This window comes from Orbicella faveolata, unplaced genomic scaffold (genome assembly GCF_042242905.1).
Source record: "Orbicella faveolata isolate gen_17 unplaced genomic scaffold, um_ofav_v1 contig_2, whole genome shotgun sequence".
Taxonomy (NCBI): Eukaryota; Metazoa; Cnidaria; class Anthozoa; order Scleractinia; family Merulinidae; genus Orbicella; species Orbicella faveolata.
The window spans coordinates 12,367,441-12,384,705 of record NW_028301547.1 but is presented as its reverse complement, the minus strand read 5'-3'; the positions used below and the strand labels follow the sequence as shown (position 1 = coordinate 12,384,705).

Sequence of the window (17,265 nt, the reverse complement as noted above, 5' to 3'; positions counted from 1 at the left end):
TGCAGTTCACAGGCAATTTCACAACCCTAGCCATAAGATTGGCCCTACATTACAACCTGTTTTTATGAGCAGGAAATTAGAAAAAGACCTTACCTAGAGAAGTTAAGCCGTCTATTGTTAATCAGCAATGCCTTTTTTTGTACCATTTTTCATGTGATCTGTAGGGTGCAGATTATGTGAGCTATACAGCCCGCCACCTTTTTCAACGCGTTGCTGAACACGAATACTTGGCAATTAGGAAACATTTTCTTCAAGCTCATAGCAGTGACCACGTACTGAGGAAGTGTCATCTGGAGCAAATTCAATTGTTTATCATTCAAAATGCTTTGCATCAAGAAACTCAACCCTACTTTGAATGCTCAGACGGACTCTATATGCACAAAACGTTTTGTTTAACTAGTAGCATTTTCTTTGCCATTGTTCTTATTAGTATTTTAAGATTTGTAATTTCTTAACATTTTGACTTGATAAGGTGATGTGAAAACTTCGAAACATTGTCTAGCTTTTGAGCTTTTTGACCTGTTTAGATTGTTCTAAAATATGTCTTATCAAATTTTTTTATAGCTTAATGTTTTACACATTTTTCAAACTTAAATATTTCTGGAACTAATGAAAGACATTTGCTAATGGAAAACACCATTTTTATTCTTTGCAGAATTCTCTGTGATACTCCAAAAATTTCACAGGGTAAAAATTTGATCATAGTGGCACTTTATCATGACTGCAAGATGTTGGCAAAAATAATACACTCAGTTGAATGTCCGGTTGCAACCACTTCTTGTAAGTGACCACCTCTCCTCGGCAACCAGTTTTCCAAAATACCAAAAGTTTCCAAGTCAAATCACTATATTTGGAACCTCTCGACCACCTCTTGTAAGCAACCGTGACCACTTTTAGAGCTAAAATATTGAAATTTTCTATTGATTTTAACCTTTCATAAGCAACCATTTGGCAGATAATAGAGCAGAAATTGGATAATAAGATATTGTAACATCATTTCTGAATAGTACAAGAAAGATTAAAATTTCTCAATGCCAAGTGCCGGATTTTTCCTCAAAATTGACTTTTCACTTGAATAGAAAATCAAAACTTGGGTTATGTCTCTGCAGTTACCATATGCTAATGAGGCAAATTTTTGACCCAATATGTTGTAATAAGCGACCACCTCCCATAAGCAATCACCTAGGCTTATGGGAGGTTTGACTGTCGTGTGTACATTTTATGCTTTAGTGTGAATTAAATTGCCTTGAACATGATGGATGCAGAACTTTATGTCTTTGAAACTTGGGATGTTTTTCTGCTTCTTAATGCATTTCTTGGCTTTATCTTATATGATTATCAATCTTAAATGGAGTTTCATCAACATTTCTTACATTTGGCCACCTTTTCATCAAGAATTTTATGCTTTAAAACCAAACAGGATTTTACTGGTCATTTACCTATGGTATTTGTGGAGATTTCCTTGGGTTGTTTTTTTTCATTCATTTGGTTTGCTCAAATGCTTATTGGTGAATTTCTTTTAAGGTCAAGTAATATTTTGTCCTATTGTCTCATCTAGCCTTTTGTATTTTAGTTTTTATCACTTATGTTTTGTAATGCTTGGTGCATATTACATTATTATTATTATTATTATTATTATTATTATTATTGTCTCTATTGATATAATTATAAATCGTTTTTCTTCTGATAAATACTTATTAAAAAGTCTGTTAATTCATGGATAAACACACTTGTTCCCTCATACATGTATATGTACTGCAGGTCTGGTGCTTTTCATCAGTTTTTTTACATCTGTACAGTCTGTAGTTTGTATCCTTAACAAATCACAAAAGACACCTATATCATCTTCTTCAAAGTTTGGTGTCAATGTGGAAAGGACTAGTATCCCTGCTTGTAAAAAGCCTTTAGTATTGGATGTTGGTGTTGATACGAAAGAAATCACCAATTTTGAATCCTTACAGTGGCGTTTGGATCCTAATGTCAACAGCTCTCTGCTTAGTTGTACTGGTTTTCATAAAGTTGCATGGTCACCCTTAAATTGTGACATCAAGGGCAGGTATTCTATCGTGTTATTACATAATTATATAAATTATATCTGTCTGGATATATGAAAACTGTCAATTTCCACACAACAAGCCTGCTACTTTTCCAGGAAATACACAGGCTTTTTCAATCAATCAATCACAGACCGTCTGTCGCTGCTTGGCCTAGTCAACCACCTTGCTTGTGTGTAGCTGTCCAGCTGGCTGGCGGTTCCTAAGGCTGCAGAGTATGGTTGGCCATCGTTGTCCTGGAAAGAAAATGGCCAGTTTTTCAGCCAAGAATGTCTCCCTCTGTGACCCAACCCACCCCCTTGGTTAAGGTCTTTGGGGCCCAGTTTGGTACCAGCTGGCAGCCAGCATCCTGGGCTCTCTGTCACATTGAGCCCTGCTTGACGGTAGCCTTCCCTGGGTTTTGAAGCGCCACAGTGGCCTGACTGTCAGCTACTGCCGGCAGTCAGGCAAAAACATTTTGCACCAATTTTGACGTCTTTTTCATAAATCCAGACATTCATTTATATACATTAAATGAATTTTTGTAACTTACTCTTTTTTTATCCTACAAGCCTCATCATATGTCTGGAAAACTTTCAGTTTTCTTAAATTTTGTCCCTCACCACCCCTGTGCAATGTTAACAAAATGCTTTGAATGGACACAAACGCATTTTGCCATTTTCCAACATTGAAAGAGGGAAAGGCTATGCTGACAAGTTGTTACCAGTTGCTGTGATCAAAATTTGAAAGATTTGCATGTGTTTCAACTAAATGTGTCAAGGCTTGTCTTTGGCTGGGTTGTGAGGCTCACTCCATAGAAACACTCTTATTTAAGGAATTTGAACCAAACTTTGTTTCTGTGACATTCTCAAATTACAAATCACGAACAACATAAAAGAAGGTCATGTGATCACCATGTGATGTCACAATGACATACAGTGGAACCCCGATTTTACGATCGTTGATTTAAGGTATTCCCGATTTAATGATCAACATCTCTGTGTCCCAGCAAAAGTTACAGTAAATTGTATGGAGCTGAATTCTGATTTAATAATATCCAGTTTAATGATATTCTCGGTAAAACGATGGAAATTTAGCAACCCAGGCATTAAGTTTTTCCTGTTACAACGATGTAATTAACATCACATACCGTAAAAGAGTGACAATTACCTAGTAATTGGACAAAGTTATATTTTATTACAGAAATCCTTTGTCCCGTAGGGCATGAGACTAGTGTTTTTGTCAACAGTACAGGTACAAGTATCATACAGTATGAAACTCATTGATTTTATTGATTGCACTTGGAAAAATTAAGACCATACAATATCTCCTGATATAACAATATTATTAGTTGCTTTGCAGCAAAATGATTAAATTGGGAGTTTCTTTACAACAGTATCTTGATTTAACAATATGATTTTGCTGTCCCCTTGCCACATTGTAAAATTGGATTTCCTCTGTAGTTGATTCACATGAAAATTTATTGTTTGTCCTTGCAAGGAAGATGGTTTTTATTAACACAATCACTTTCTCATTCAGTGCAATTCACACCATAGCACAAATTTGTGACCCTATTTTGGAAAAGGTGGTTAATGTCACTATTCCACTATTCAAACCAAGTGTAGAATGTTATGCGACCAGGTAAAAGGTAACAACAACAAAATATGCAAACAACAATATGGCGTAATTGAGGGAGACACAGCCCTGTGGCAGGTTTGATCCAACTTCATGATAGGCACACAGAATAAAAGATTCACTTATTCTCCCACTTACATGGGAATAGAACAAGAGTATTGGCAGAGCCTTTAATATCTCCCCAGCACAGCACAGGTGCGATCGGACAAGATAAAGGACAGGGTATAAGATGGCAAGACACAAGCAATGCCAAAGCTTAAGGAAAGTCACTACGCAGACTTAACCACCACAGATGCATGCAAAGCATGCATCCCCCCAAGGAAGATAAAAACTAAAGAAAATTTCCCAAGATGCTAGCCATTTTTGAAGTGGCAGAAAGTAACACTGATTCTGGAGTGCATAATTATTTCAATCTGACAACCAGTGAACTAACACCTTAATTAACCAGTCTGGCATGGTCACAGCTGCGGCAGCAGATGCCGCCCTATTCAAAAGCTGTGACTCGTGAGGCTCTTGGGCGGGAGGCCCAGGCTTCTTGTTGAATCCCAAAGTAAGTGCATGACAGGTGCGGGTGAGGTAACAACCTGACCAAAAATAAAACAATGGTCCCAAACAGGGTTTTACTTGGAGAAAAAACTGTTGCCTTGCTGAGACAGGGCACAACAAGGAAGGACAATGGGCAACTATGAGTGATTGCCCTGCCCTAAAATTGTCCATTTTTGAAGACTTAAGGGTAACAGGCAAGAACTGTGGACAGGCCAGACTGGGACAAAAAGTAACACATTCTTTGCTAAGATTAAACTTAGAAAAACTTAGATAAACTCGCTAAACTTAGGTAAACTCACTACACCAAGTAAGGTGAGAAAGGTAAGGGCAAAGGCAGCCCATATCATGGAGAAATCCCTTGGCCCCAGCCAACTACATAAGATGGGGTGAAGGGCTAATAGTACACCCGAAGTGACTGGTGTTCTCCAGATACAAAGACTTGATAATGGAGAATTCCCCTTAAATCTTTTTAGGAGAAGCCAACCCCTTGAGGGGTCTACGTAGCCAGAAATCATGTGGAGATTGCGAACGGCTACTAAGTAAGTCTTGTACCATGGCGAACTGTATGGGCCAAATAGGCTTCTCCCAAGGGTGCAGTTTGTGTTCCACAACAAGGCCCAGTTGGCATTTAGGACTTCATCTTTCAGAGGGTCGTGAAGGAAGGCGGGATGGTGCAGGGGGTCTGGTTAGTACTGGGAGCGAGTTCCCTGAATCATTGAACCTGAAAATGGGACAGGGCATCAGCTATTTCATTGTTCGCCCTTTGCCCTGGGAACATGACCATGAAAATGAGTACAAAGAAATGAACCAGATCCACGACCCTAGCGGCTTTGAAATGATCTGAATTAATGATAGCAACAACACTCTCGTTGTGATACCAGAATTGAGGACGTTTGCTGTAAAAGTGGGGTTACTACATTGGGCAGTGAAGAACAATAGGGAAGAGTTCTTGCCATTCAATACTTATCCTTTTGGTCTTGTTAATGAGTAAATGAGGAGGCCACCTACCCTGGAAGTATTAACCTTTGAAAAAGCCTCCAAACTGAATTTTACAAGCTGCACCACTGTATAGCTACAGGTTGGGAGAAGAGGTGACCCAGGAATCGAGGAAAAAAGATCGCCTGTTCTGTAGAGGGAGAAATACTTTCCACATTTGAATATCCCTGGATAATTCCTTGTTCAGATGGATATAAAGAAAACGATTCTTTACACCCTGGGTGAGGTTTATTATGCGCTGAAGGGAGGTTCTGCCTGAGACTACTACTTTGCAGGCGAATTACAGAGTACCAATAAGGGGTTGGAGATGTTCAAGGCGGGCAAAACAGCGGTTAGTAAAAGGGTCCAATAATTGCTGTATCCTGTCAAGCTTGTTCTGATGCAATCGTGCTTCCATACGGTTAGTGTCTACTACAGTGCCCATGAACTCTAAGACTTGTGAGGGCCCTATGGTCTTAGAAGTGACGGTGGGAACCCGAAGGGACACCTTGAGAAGGGTAGTAATATGTCCTAGGCAGTCAATTTTTGTATGTTCTGCTATGAAGAAATCGTCTAAAATGTGAATAACATGACGGAGGCCATAGTTGTGCTTAAAATATTAATATCCACTCCAAAGCATCAGAAATTCAGTTAAAAAGGAAAGAGGCACTGCGAAGCCCAAATGGAAGGTAAAGGTCTATGTAGTACTGACATTGCTAGTAGATGCCCAAAAGGTTCCAGTCTTGGGGGAGGATTGGCATACTAAAGGCGAAAAGGAGATTTCCAGTCCGTTTTGGCCATAAACCTCCCAGGGCCCAAAGACCGCAGTATCGTGGTCAGGTCAACGACACAAACATACTGCAGTGAAAAAAGATCCTTTGGGATGTGGTTGTTTATGCTATCTCCCTCAGAGTGCTTTTTTAATCTTAGGGACTATGCCTATAGGGTGACACTGCAAGTTAGGTAGCAGGGAGGAGGGAAAGAGACCTGGAATTCTTCCCAACTGCATTTCCTTATTTAGGTTCCCAGAAACGACGTTCAGATATTCGCAGACTGATATAAAATTATGCGGCACCTGTGTTTTGTGGCAGCGAAGGTTACCAATGGGGGTACCTTACCAGAGGGCATTTATTAAGTCGTGAACAAAAGAGCTGTTAGGATGATTAACTAATTCAAGCACTAATTTATCTACATTAAGCAGGCAGATGCTGTAGGGTTGCAGTCCAGCTGGTGCTGCTCCACCTTATTTCTTGCTGTGATCGCTGCTGGATGGTCTGTTGCTGCTTTTGGATTGTTTGGGACCAGGGCAGTTGAACTGGATGTGGTTGCCTGAGCCATGGTAGCGGCAGTTGTGTGGGAAATGCCAGGAACAGCGTTGACAGCCAGAGGGTTTGTTGTTGTAGAAACCGACAAAGATGACAAATACAGGACACGTTATGGGCGTGCAATCAGAAGTCCTAAGAGACTGTAGAACATTTAAATTATGTGCAAGAGGGTGTGGGTGTGAGTTTTTGTTGCATGTGTGTTTTTCTGTTTGAAGAGTCGGATTACAAGTCTTGTTGTAATACTACCAGATTAAATTGCTATGTCAAATTCTGCAAGTGCTCGTCGTTTTACTGGGCCTGTACATTGGTAGCAGAGAGAGGTCATCTATTTTGTGGAGTTTAATACGCTGGCTGAAAGGTGAATACAAAAATGGCAGAAAAAGGTCAAGAAGAATTTCTGATTCCTAAGAATTTGCACTAGCACAAGACGGATCGAAAGCCAGCCTGAAAGAACGTCTTCTCAAGTACTACAGAGGACACTTTACATCAGTAAACGGAACACCTGTACCGACACCTCAGAAAGTCTGCAGTCAAAGATCACCTTCGAACCTGAAAGAATCGCTTGCTTCGGAAACAAATGATGGTGTGAATCAAAAGTCAGATCAGCCAATTTTATCCATCATCGACCAGCTGCGTTAATCTGATGAAAGAATTGATGAAATCGAGTTTGCCACTAACAAAATGGGAGCATATGTCAAGGAATCTTTACCGAATTTTTGGGAGTCATTGACAGAAGCTATTAAACATTCTACAGAGAAAATGATGTGGTCTTTAAACAAGCCTTCCAATGATTCGGGAACAGAACAGGTTCCCCTTGTCTGTGGTTCAAAATTTATTGCTGCCAAAAGACGATTAATTTTTCTGGAGAAAAATGCGAAAGGTGTAAGCAATGAATTGGAGAAATAAATGAATGCAGAAGCTGCACCCTCAAGAATTGAGCGTCAATTGAAGAAATTGAATGATTACGAATCTGACTGTGTGCACTTAGAGGAAGTTTTAGCAAATGTTGAAGAAGAGAAATTGATGGACAAACTTCTGAAAGAGTGGGATGAATTTCATTCACAAATATTACAGATTTCCTTAATGGCTGAAGATTTTATCGCACAAAATGGCATCAGTGCATCGTCAAGTGAGATAACTGAACACATTACTGATGTGAAATTACCATTATAACAGCTGCCAAAGTTTTCAGGAAATGTGTTGGAATGGCCAGCATATCATGACACGTTTTGTTGCTTTGGTTGATTCACACAAGAAATTGAGGTTTACCCACCTGAGGTCATGCCTTCCAAGCAGGGCGTTAGATTGCATCGAAGGCCAGTCCATTATGAATGACAACTACTCCAAAGCCTTTCAAGATTTGCAAAATCGTTTTGGACGGAAACATTTATTAACAAATGAGCTTGTCAAGTCCCTTTTAATTCTGAATATTCCTAAAAAGGCTTATGGAAAATTGTTAAGAGACCAGTACAACACATTGCAAAACAGGATGAGAAGTTTAGAGTCACTTGGTCTTAAGTTTGATGATGACCCTAGTCTGTCCATGGTGTTGCTGCCTATCTTCGAAACAAAGTTGCTGTGTGAGCTTAAGTAGAAATGGGAATTGGAGCTGACCAAGTATGAAACTTAAGAGGAAGATAAGGAGATCAACATCAAGAATTTCTTTCAATTTTTGGAGGGTCATGTCCTAAGTAAAGAAGCCCCCGACTATGTGGAGGATGGACTACCAAAGCACAGAAGGAGGAATGGTAGAGGTAAAAGATTCATGAATCCAGCTGAGGAAGAGAAGACGTCAGCCCAATCACTAGTTGGTGCCTCTGATCATGATTATTTCTTTTTAAATAATCATTTCTTACACTTACAACACTTATTACATCACTTATTCTAAGCCTATTTTTACAATTTTTACTGATCATGATTACAAAAGATGAAGTGTGGTTTTTGCGCAAAGAGTCACGAGACGCCAAGATGTCCAACAGCTCTGATTAAGACACCTGACGAGAGATGGGATATGCTGATGAAGTGTTAAGGTGCTCCAACTTGCTTTAATTGAAGGGGTGAGTGCAAAACCATACCAAGTGACGATTTGGGTGAAAAAACAATTTTTGTGAAAGGGCTTGAATTTTTGCATGTGGTCTTCAATGTAATGGAAAAACGTGGTCCTGTATTTTTGCCACTAGTTTTTGCTTCGCTTTATAAAGACGCCGCCAGGAAAACCGAGTGGTTTTTTTGCATATGCAATATCTCGAAAACGAAGCAAAGTTTAGTGGAAAAACTACACGACATTGCTAAACATACCTAAACAAAACTGCATGCGAAATTAAGAGCGTTTTCGACAAAGTTAACAACAACAACAACAACTTTATTATGACTCGCATATTTACAATTTTACAGAAATATATACACATTAAGTTAAAAAAGCTTCACAATAGTAACAGCGCGAACCCACAGATAGCCTGGGCTAATCTAGGCAGGCCACATCTATATTTATATTAGACCATTAATACATAAATAAGATTGTTATGCAACTACTTGTAGAAGGATTTATAAAACAGTTTAATGTAAGTACAGCTACATATTTTGATTGACACTAGGAGCTATGATTTACTAGAGATAAACTAAACTATGGGTTGAAATTAATCAGGAACTAAATTTAAGAACTTGAGTCAGGGTGTCAACTTCAATGTAGTCATCCCTATCTGAAAGAAAAAGTTCACTTTTGAGAAAATACCTAACGCCCTTTTTCAGCCGAGCCCCTCAGATAAACAAAGCCAGGGCCTTTGTTATGATAAACCAAGCTGATCCTTTGTTATAATAAAATGAAGTGAGCCTTTGTTTTGAGTCAAAGTCTCACCTCGGTTTATTATAACAAAGGATTCATAACAAAGGATCGGCTCAGTTTATTATAACAAAGCCCGGTTTCGTTTATGTGAAGGGCTCAGTGGAAAATGGGTGTTAGGTATTTGGCTCAAAAGTGAACTTTGTCGAAAAAGCTCCAAATTTCACATGTTATTTTTTAGGCGTGTTAAACAATGCTCTGTATGTGGTTTTGTTGAAGTTTGCATCGTTTCTGAGACATTACATATGCAAAAAACTTATATTTGTTGTCACGTCAGCGCGCGACCGCAAAGATGTTCATTTCACTTAAGGTCATTGCTCACATTTGCATCGTGCATCCTTGCTGCACATAATTTATGGCGTCATTAGCGTGCGCTTGTGCACGCGCATATTGAAAACATCATGGATTTGCCTTGATATTGAGCTCTGTCAGTTGAAAAATGGCTCTAGCTCACCAACGAGCACAGGCACCCCAATTTTTTTTCCAGTCATTGTAATCAACTAATCATAAGCTTTGCGTGAGAAAAGACTGATCTAATTTCTATTGCTGAAAATTGAACGAATAAGAAAAATAGCAGATACACTGTGGTCTTTTCTATTTTGCAGTTTGGTAACCACGTCAAGAAATCTGGTTCAAATTTCTAATCAAGGATTTAGCTTTCTGTCTGAATTAAGCTTAAAATGTTTATTTGTGTCCGACACAATGTATTGACTGCAGTTTAATGCGTGTTCTTATGAGTCTGGGCTCACAAAGATTTTACAATTACTGGGAATGCGTTCTTATAATAAGCATTAAATAATGCCAAAAAGGGGCATTTTCAATGCCTCACTGCTCCTTAATGAGCATGGGCACCCCCTCTTTTATTTCAAAATTGAAGTTATCATATGACATATTCAGTGGACAAAGTTTGAACAAAAATCCATTGTCACTTTTATTTCAGAGGAATTACCTTAAAATGCGACGCAAAAACAGTTAAAAGGTTGATATCACGTTAATGCGTGATGGCAGGGATGTTGATTTCACTTAGAATACAGCAAAATGGTTATTTCACGCAGCGCATAAGCTCAATGATGTTGATTTCAGGTCTAAATAGGTTAAAATGTTGATTTGACGTTAACGCGTGACGGCAAGGATATTGATTTCACTTAGAAACCAGCAAAATGTCAATTTCACGCAGCGCATAAGCTCAGTGATGTTGATTTCAGGTCTAAATAAGTTAAAATGTTGATTTCACGTTATCGCTTGACCGCAAGGATGTTAATTCTACTTAAGAAACAGCAAAATGGTAATTTCATGCAACGTATAAGCTCAATGATGTTGATTTTAGGTCTAAGTAGGTTAAAATGTTGATTTGACGTTAACACATGATGGCAAGGATTTTGGTTTCTCTTAGAAAACAGCAAAATAGCAGGAGCCCATGATGGGCTCGTGAAAATGGTAATTTCACGCAACTAATAAGCTCAAAAATGTTGATTTCAGGTCAAAAAAAGTTGTAAATAAAAATAAAATAAAACAAATAAACATTTCAATAAGCACTTTTCCAAGTATGGCAACATCTTAAATGGCTAAAAATCACGAGATAAATACATAGTTTTCAACAAACGCGATCGTAGCCATAACTTTGAAGCTCAAAATGCGCTGGTACCTCATGCCTGATGAGAATAACAACTTTAGTTTTGGATTTAAGAATTTGATGATTTCATGTGAAAACGTTCTATAAATAGGGCTGACAGATTAACAGATTAACCCTTCTGCGCAACATACAGGTCTCCATACATCTGCATGTTTGCTGATCCCAGAAGCTCAAAACACTACAAATCATGCTGATTTGAAATAAAATCAACGCAACCTGGATCACACATCTATGTTACAATTGATCGCTACTTGTTGGCCATTATTCTGTTTAAATAAAAAAGGAAAGACAGTCTGGTTACCAGTTCGAGAAATGTCCGCAGAACGTGATTGCAATGCATGCTGGGAAGGGTCTTTACACCTCGTGCGTGGGAAAACATGGCGGTTGATACAAGACAAATTTTATAAGTCTAAAACCAGTTCTCGCTGTCCAAACTTTGACACTAGCAGCGCTTGGCAAATGGGCCACAACTCACCAGAGGGTATTTTTCTTGGGCAAGAACTGTTCTTGGACTTTGCTGCCTGGATCTATCTGACTTTGAACACCAATAACACAATTACAGTATATCAGCTGCTTTCTAAGTTTCATAACACAATTTGATTCTTTAAAACGTGCTGATTACTTATGGGTCTGTCGAGGCTTTATGATGGCTCTCAACCACCAGGCAGGTATACAACGTACTTTCAAACAATGCTTAAGATATTAGTTGACAGAGCTCTAATGTGGCACATCTTTTTTTTTTGTTCGATGGTATTTTGTTTGACGCTCGATCGATTCACGTGTTGTGTTCACATCACAATAACCGATGTAAACAATTTGTTCCCAGATTTCCGCTCTATATGATGTGGGATTTGATTTTGACTTCATACACTATAAACAGTCTGCCAGTTTGCTGCTCAACAAATAAACTCCTAAAGACATGGCTAGGAAAAGCCAAGTTTTTTTGCATACGTTTTAATTCGAAAACAAAGCAAAAACCAGTGACAAAAATGCAGGACCACGTTTTTCTATTACATTGAAGACCACATGCAAAAATTCAAGCCCTTTCACAAGTTTTTTTTTTTCACCCAGATTGTCACTTAGCATGGTTTTGCACTCACCCCTTCAATTGTTTACAACCAGGAAGCATTTTGCACAATTCAGGGACATGGACAGCGCCACGATGTTCAGTTGATGGATGTGGAAGAAGACATCATCAGTTGCTACACATCCCTGAAAAGTCAAAACCAAATTAACAGGACATTCAGTCACTCTCTAGGCTTATGTCTACAAACAAACAAAATCTGTTGCCAACTGCTAGTCCAAGATTGATATATGGAGATAAGGAATGTCCAGCCTGAGTTCTTCTGGACAGTGGATCACAAGAGACTTTCCTGAGAACAACTATTGCCTATGATCTTAAGATAGAACCTTATGGATGTCCTGCCACTATGACCATTGAGGTACTTGGTGGTCAGGAACAGTGAAAGAAGATGAACCGAGTTAAGTTTAAGTTGGCTCCCTTTAACTCAAGTGATGATGATCATGTCATTTCAATTAACGCCTGGACCATAAACAGTGTTTGTGCTACCCTCTACCCTGGAAGTTGACGTCAAGAGATGTGACCATCTAAGGAACCTGCAACTTGCAGACACATTTCCAAGACAAGCTGCATCGGTTGATCTGGTAGTTGGAGCCAATCAATACTACAAGTTGGTTCAAGGAGATGTACGAAAAGGGCGTCCAGGAACACCGGTTGCAACTAAATCAAGACTTGGTTAGCTTTTGAGTGGTCCTGTCTCCGGGTCTAAGAAGAGTGAAGAGATGACAGCCATGCTCACTGTAACAAAGATCGACAGTTCGGATGATCAATTAAAATGTTTCTGGGAGCTAGACGCTATAGCTGGTTTGCACATGACGTCACTAAAATTTGAACTACAAAACTATTGATCTTCCTGGGATTTTACTTAAATGATGTATAAGAGCAGCTGAAAACTAATAATTATTCATACAAATTTTCACTCCGAATGGGTCCTTGGTTTTGTGATACACTACGCTTAAATTTTTAAGCTTTTGCATGACGTGGCATTTACATGACGGCCTAGAGAGCTGTCATGATAGTTAAAAAAGTGACTTATTTCAGAAAACTTAGCTATCTGAACAGTTCATGTCTTAGAAAAAGTATTGTTTTAATGTTTTAGAGTTCCTCAAGGGATAAATTCACACTTTTGTAGCAAAACTCAGTGACAGATGTTTCTGTTGGTTTCCAGCCGCCATGTTGATGCCCATACGGATGGGCACCAGCATGGCATCTCCATACAAATCTCTATAAATTTGGGTAAAAAATTTCTCCGCATATCTCGCATAAGAAAAATTGCTGTGACCAGAATTTTGGCAAGAGTCTTTGTATATTTACCTTCTTTCATTTCCCAGATTCTGGACTTTATCTATTGACCGGTTTTGATTTTTATTTTGATCTATTTTGAATTGCGCGACACTGAAAACCAGCAATTGGGATCATAAATTATCAGGAGCATCAAAGAACTGCCGAAGAGAAGGATGCAGTTAATCAGTTTAACAGTTCCTGTTATTTTGATGGTGAGAGATATGAAGTTGATCTTCCTTGGAAGAAAGATCATCCACCTCTTGTTGACAACTATGGGCAAGCATATCAAAGACTTGTCTCCACTGAAAGAATATTGGTAAAGGATTCAAAGAAGATGAGAATGTATTGTGAAGCAGTGAGCCAATACATTGAAGATGGCCCTGCTCAGCTGACAGACAAAGGAGATCACAAAGCAGACAAGATAAGATACCTCCCTCATCATGGTGTATTCCGAGAAGATAGAGCTACCACGAAGTGCAGAGTCAGGTTCGATAGTAATGCCAAAATGTATGATGGGCACTCCCTCAACTCCTGTCTTCAAAAACTTCCAGGTCCAAAACTTCAGCCAGATCCTGGACATGTTCTAATCATATTTAGGTGCCATCGGATCGGTATGATGGCAGACATTAAGGAAATGTTTCTTCAGATCAACCTCAAACATCAAACATCAGAACAGTCACAGATTCCTGTGGAGAGATGGACAGACTCATTGAGCACCAGAAGTTTATTGCACGACCTGAGTGACATTCGGAGATACCCCGTCTCCTTTCCTCTCCATTGCTACAGTACAAAAGCATGCAAAAGAACATGAGAAAGACCATTCTACAGCAGCTAAGGAAGTGAGTGAGAACATGTACGTCAACGAGGTACTTACTTGTGCCCTCAGGAATGAACTATGCAATCTCCTTTCAAGAGGGGGATTTCAATCGACAAAATGGGCTTCAAACTCTCAGAAAGTTATGGAAACCACGCCTCTTCGTGGCAGAGTGCCAACACCTGCGTCAACCACTGAGCCCGAAAAAATGTCAGATTCATTAAAAGCACTGGGTACTGCATGGAACACAAAGGATGATGTTCTGGTGTTTATGAATGCTTCCAGTATCTAAGACACTAAGACAAAGAGAAGTTTGATTAGTTTGTACTAAAGAGTCTTCGATCCCATGGGTTTGCTGACTCCATTTCTGATGATTCCAAAGCTGCTGTTTCAAGAATTGTGGAGTCGAGGTCTAGACTGGGATCAGCCACCGGACTCAGACGTGGCAAACTCTTGGGAGATCTGGAAACAGGAACTAGCAAATATTGACCAAATCAAAGTTCCAAGGTGTACTACGAAATCTCTCTTCAGTTGACAAAGTTGAGCTCCATGGATTTGGTGACGCTAGCGAAAGAGCTTATGGGACAGTGTTTTACATTTGTGCTGAGGATAAGGATGGCAACAGAATTTCCAACTTACTTATGGCCAAGTCAAGGGTAGCACTGGTGAAACGAATCAGTTTGCCAAGACTGGAGCTTCTTGCAGCATACATCATAGCTACGCTACTTGAATATGTTATTCAAGCTCTCCGAAGTGTGGTGGACACAGTATATGGTTGGTCAGATAGTCAGATTACACTTGCATGGATCAGGAGACCAAGTTCTAATTAGACAGTATCAAATAGAGTTCAAGATATTCATCATCGAGTAGCTAAGCTACTTGAATATGTTATTCAAGCTCTCCGAAGTGTGGTGGACACAGTATATGGTTGGTCAGATACTCAGATTACACTTGCATGGATCAGCAGACCAAGTTCTAATTGGAAAGTATCAAACAGAGTTCAAGATATTCATCATCGAGTAGCACCAAGCCAGTGGAGATTTTGTCCAGGAAGTCAAAATCCGGCAGACCTGGTGATAAGGGGAATTCCTGCGTCTAAACTCAAAGACTGCAAGCTGTGGTGGAAAGGTCCACATTGGTTACAACAGCTGCATAGTCACTGGCCTGGTAGTGAAGTGCTGAAAGGGGTCCCAGAGGAGTGTGTTATTGAAGCAAGGAACGAATCTGCTGTCATGCAAGTCAGTCTTAAAAAGTATTGAAGCTGTTGACCCCGATAGTTAGACTTTCTAAAAGTCCTTTCCACTAATTCTTCCCTGGCCTGTTGGTTTCGTTGTTGGAAAGGACTGCTCCCACTTGCAGCATGCTGACCCCGCAAGAGAAAATTGAACTTGAAGTTATCCATATTTCATTTAAAACAGATGTTTTGCATTCATTAAAAACACAATAACATACGCTTTAAGTCTTCTTACGAGGTTTGACATTAACTTTCTTGAGAATGCTTGAGAATTTAATTGCGGGATCACTTAGAGAAATTAACTAAAGTGAGTGAGTTGTTTTAAATAGTATTCCAAAAGTTACCGAGCTATGAGTACATTTTTAGTAAATAATTTTTGCAACTTATTGCTTGAACTTTGAGCGGTATATGTCTTAAGGTTACTTCAAACCTTTGCGGGGCTATATTGGTCGCTTTTTTTTGGTCAAGAAAATTAATGTCCGCAAAGTACAAGTTTCCATACTGTGAACGCTAGGGGTTCTGTTATTTCATTGGCTCGCAGCTTTCAAGTTAACACTTTCCTCTGATAAGGCGTGATATGTATATAAATCTCTAGAAGGTGAAAACTCGCACTAGTTTTTCGACAGAATCTCTTCTCTTTAAATGAATTAATAGGGTATGCAGATTTGATGGTTTTCCATGAAATTTGGTCAGAACATTCACTGATAGATATGGAACAAAAGCGTGTTGGCGAATTCCTTTATTTTAAATACTTTCCTTGTGGCGGCCTTTAACGTAACAGGTTACTCGAATTTTTCGATAGTCGAACTTGACAGATCTATAAAACGATAACCAATAGAAATAAAAGAAAATGCTGACATGTTTGTGGAGATTGAGGCTTTGTGATTAACACTGCACAGTTATTTTGCTTTAACGATCGCATTTGATACCCGATTAATTCACTGGAACATCAGTCAGTCATTTTGGAGTTGGCGGCCTCTGCTGCCTTTGGAAAGCAAAATCCAAAACAAAGCATCATTTTATTGAATTCTTCATTTTATAACCTTTCTGTTGATATATAGTTTGTGGGGGTTTCCTTGAAAACAGCGTGCGTATGAATTTTTTTCTGGAGGACTCCTGCGAAGGTTTGAAGTAACCTTAAGTTTGGACCCTTCAAAGAAGAACAGAGCCGTTCCTGCAGTTTGTGTAATTGTTGCACTTGGTTTAATGAATGACCAAGTTTCTCTACAAAGAAAGGGCATCACAGTAAATTTGCTTCGGCCATGTTACCGTGTTGAAAGCAGTCGTCAATCGATGAAGGACTTTTGGGAACAGTGCTTTTATTCTCTTTCGTTCGTTGCAACTTCGATTCTCAATGTTATTAATATTAATCAAGAGAGCTTTGCAGAATTAAAGTTCTCCCCAACCAATGCTGTCTTCTTTAGTTATTTGGATTCTTGTCGGTACAAGCTAAATCTACAGAAGTTTATAGCATTTGTCAGGCAGCTTTTTGGTCGATCGCTGGTTAATCTAGACGAAAACAAATATTTCTCAATCGGTTTTAACACGGTTTTGTCTTTTCAGAAGGTGTTACTCAATGGAACAGTTTTTGACATTTGCACTGCACTGTACTCAATTAAATTCATTTGAGTTAGGGAACAGTACTTGTAAACGTTTTGATGGAAATCATTTTCTGCTTTTGCGACGATTGCGTGCGGAGCACATGAAAAGTGAGAAATGTCAATCATGTTTTTCGCACTAAAAATTTATGCTTTGATTCACATCCCTGCAAGTGAAACAAGTCGAACTCTTGCGATTTACGTCGCTTGCCCTCGCAAGTCACAGATTAAGAAAAGGTCGACTCGTGACAAGTCTACCCAATACTGA

At 39.2% G+C, this 17,265-nt stretch overlaps 1 protein-coding gene across 3 annotated transcripts in view; it reads left to right on the top strand.

The window, feature by feature from the left end:
- Positions 1–17,265, top strand: part of LOC110051989 (general transcription factor 3C polypeptide 4-like) — a 44,416-nt gene that overhangs the window by 11,571 nt on the left and 15,580 nt on the right. For 2 of the 3 annotated variants that reach the window (XM_020758117.2, XM_020758110.2), the window contains exon 2: positions 1,833–2,056. In XM_020758117.2, coding sequence (XP_020613776.2) covers positions 1,833–2,056 — 224 coding nt within the window. Of the gene's footprint in view, positions 1–1,832; positions 2,057–9,956; positions 11,655–17,265 lie in introns of those variants that run through there. The other variant, XM_089289626.1, reaches the window with a different exon arrangement.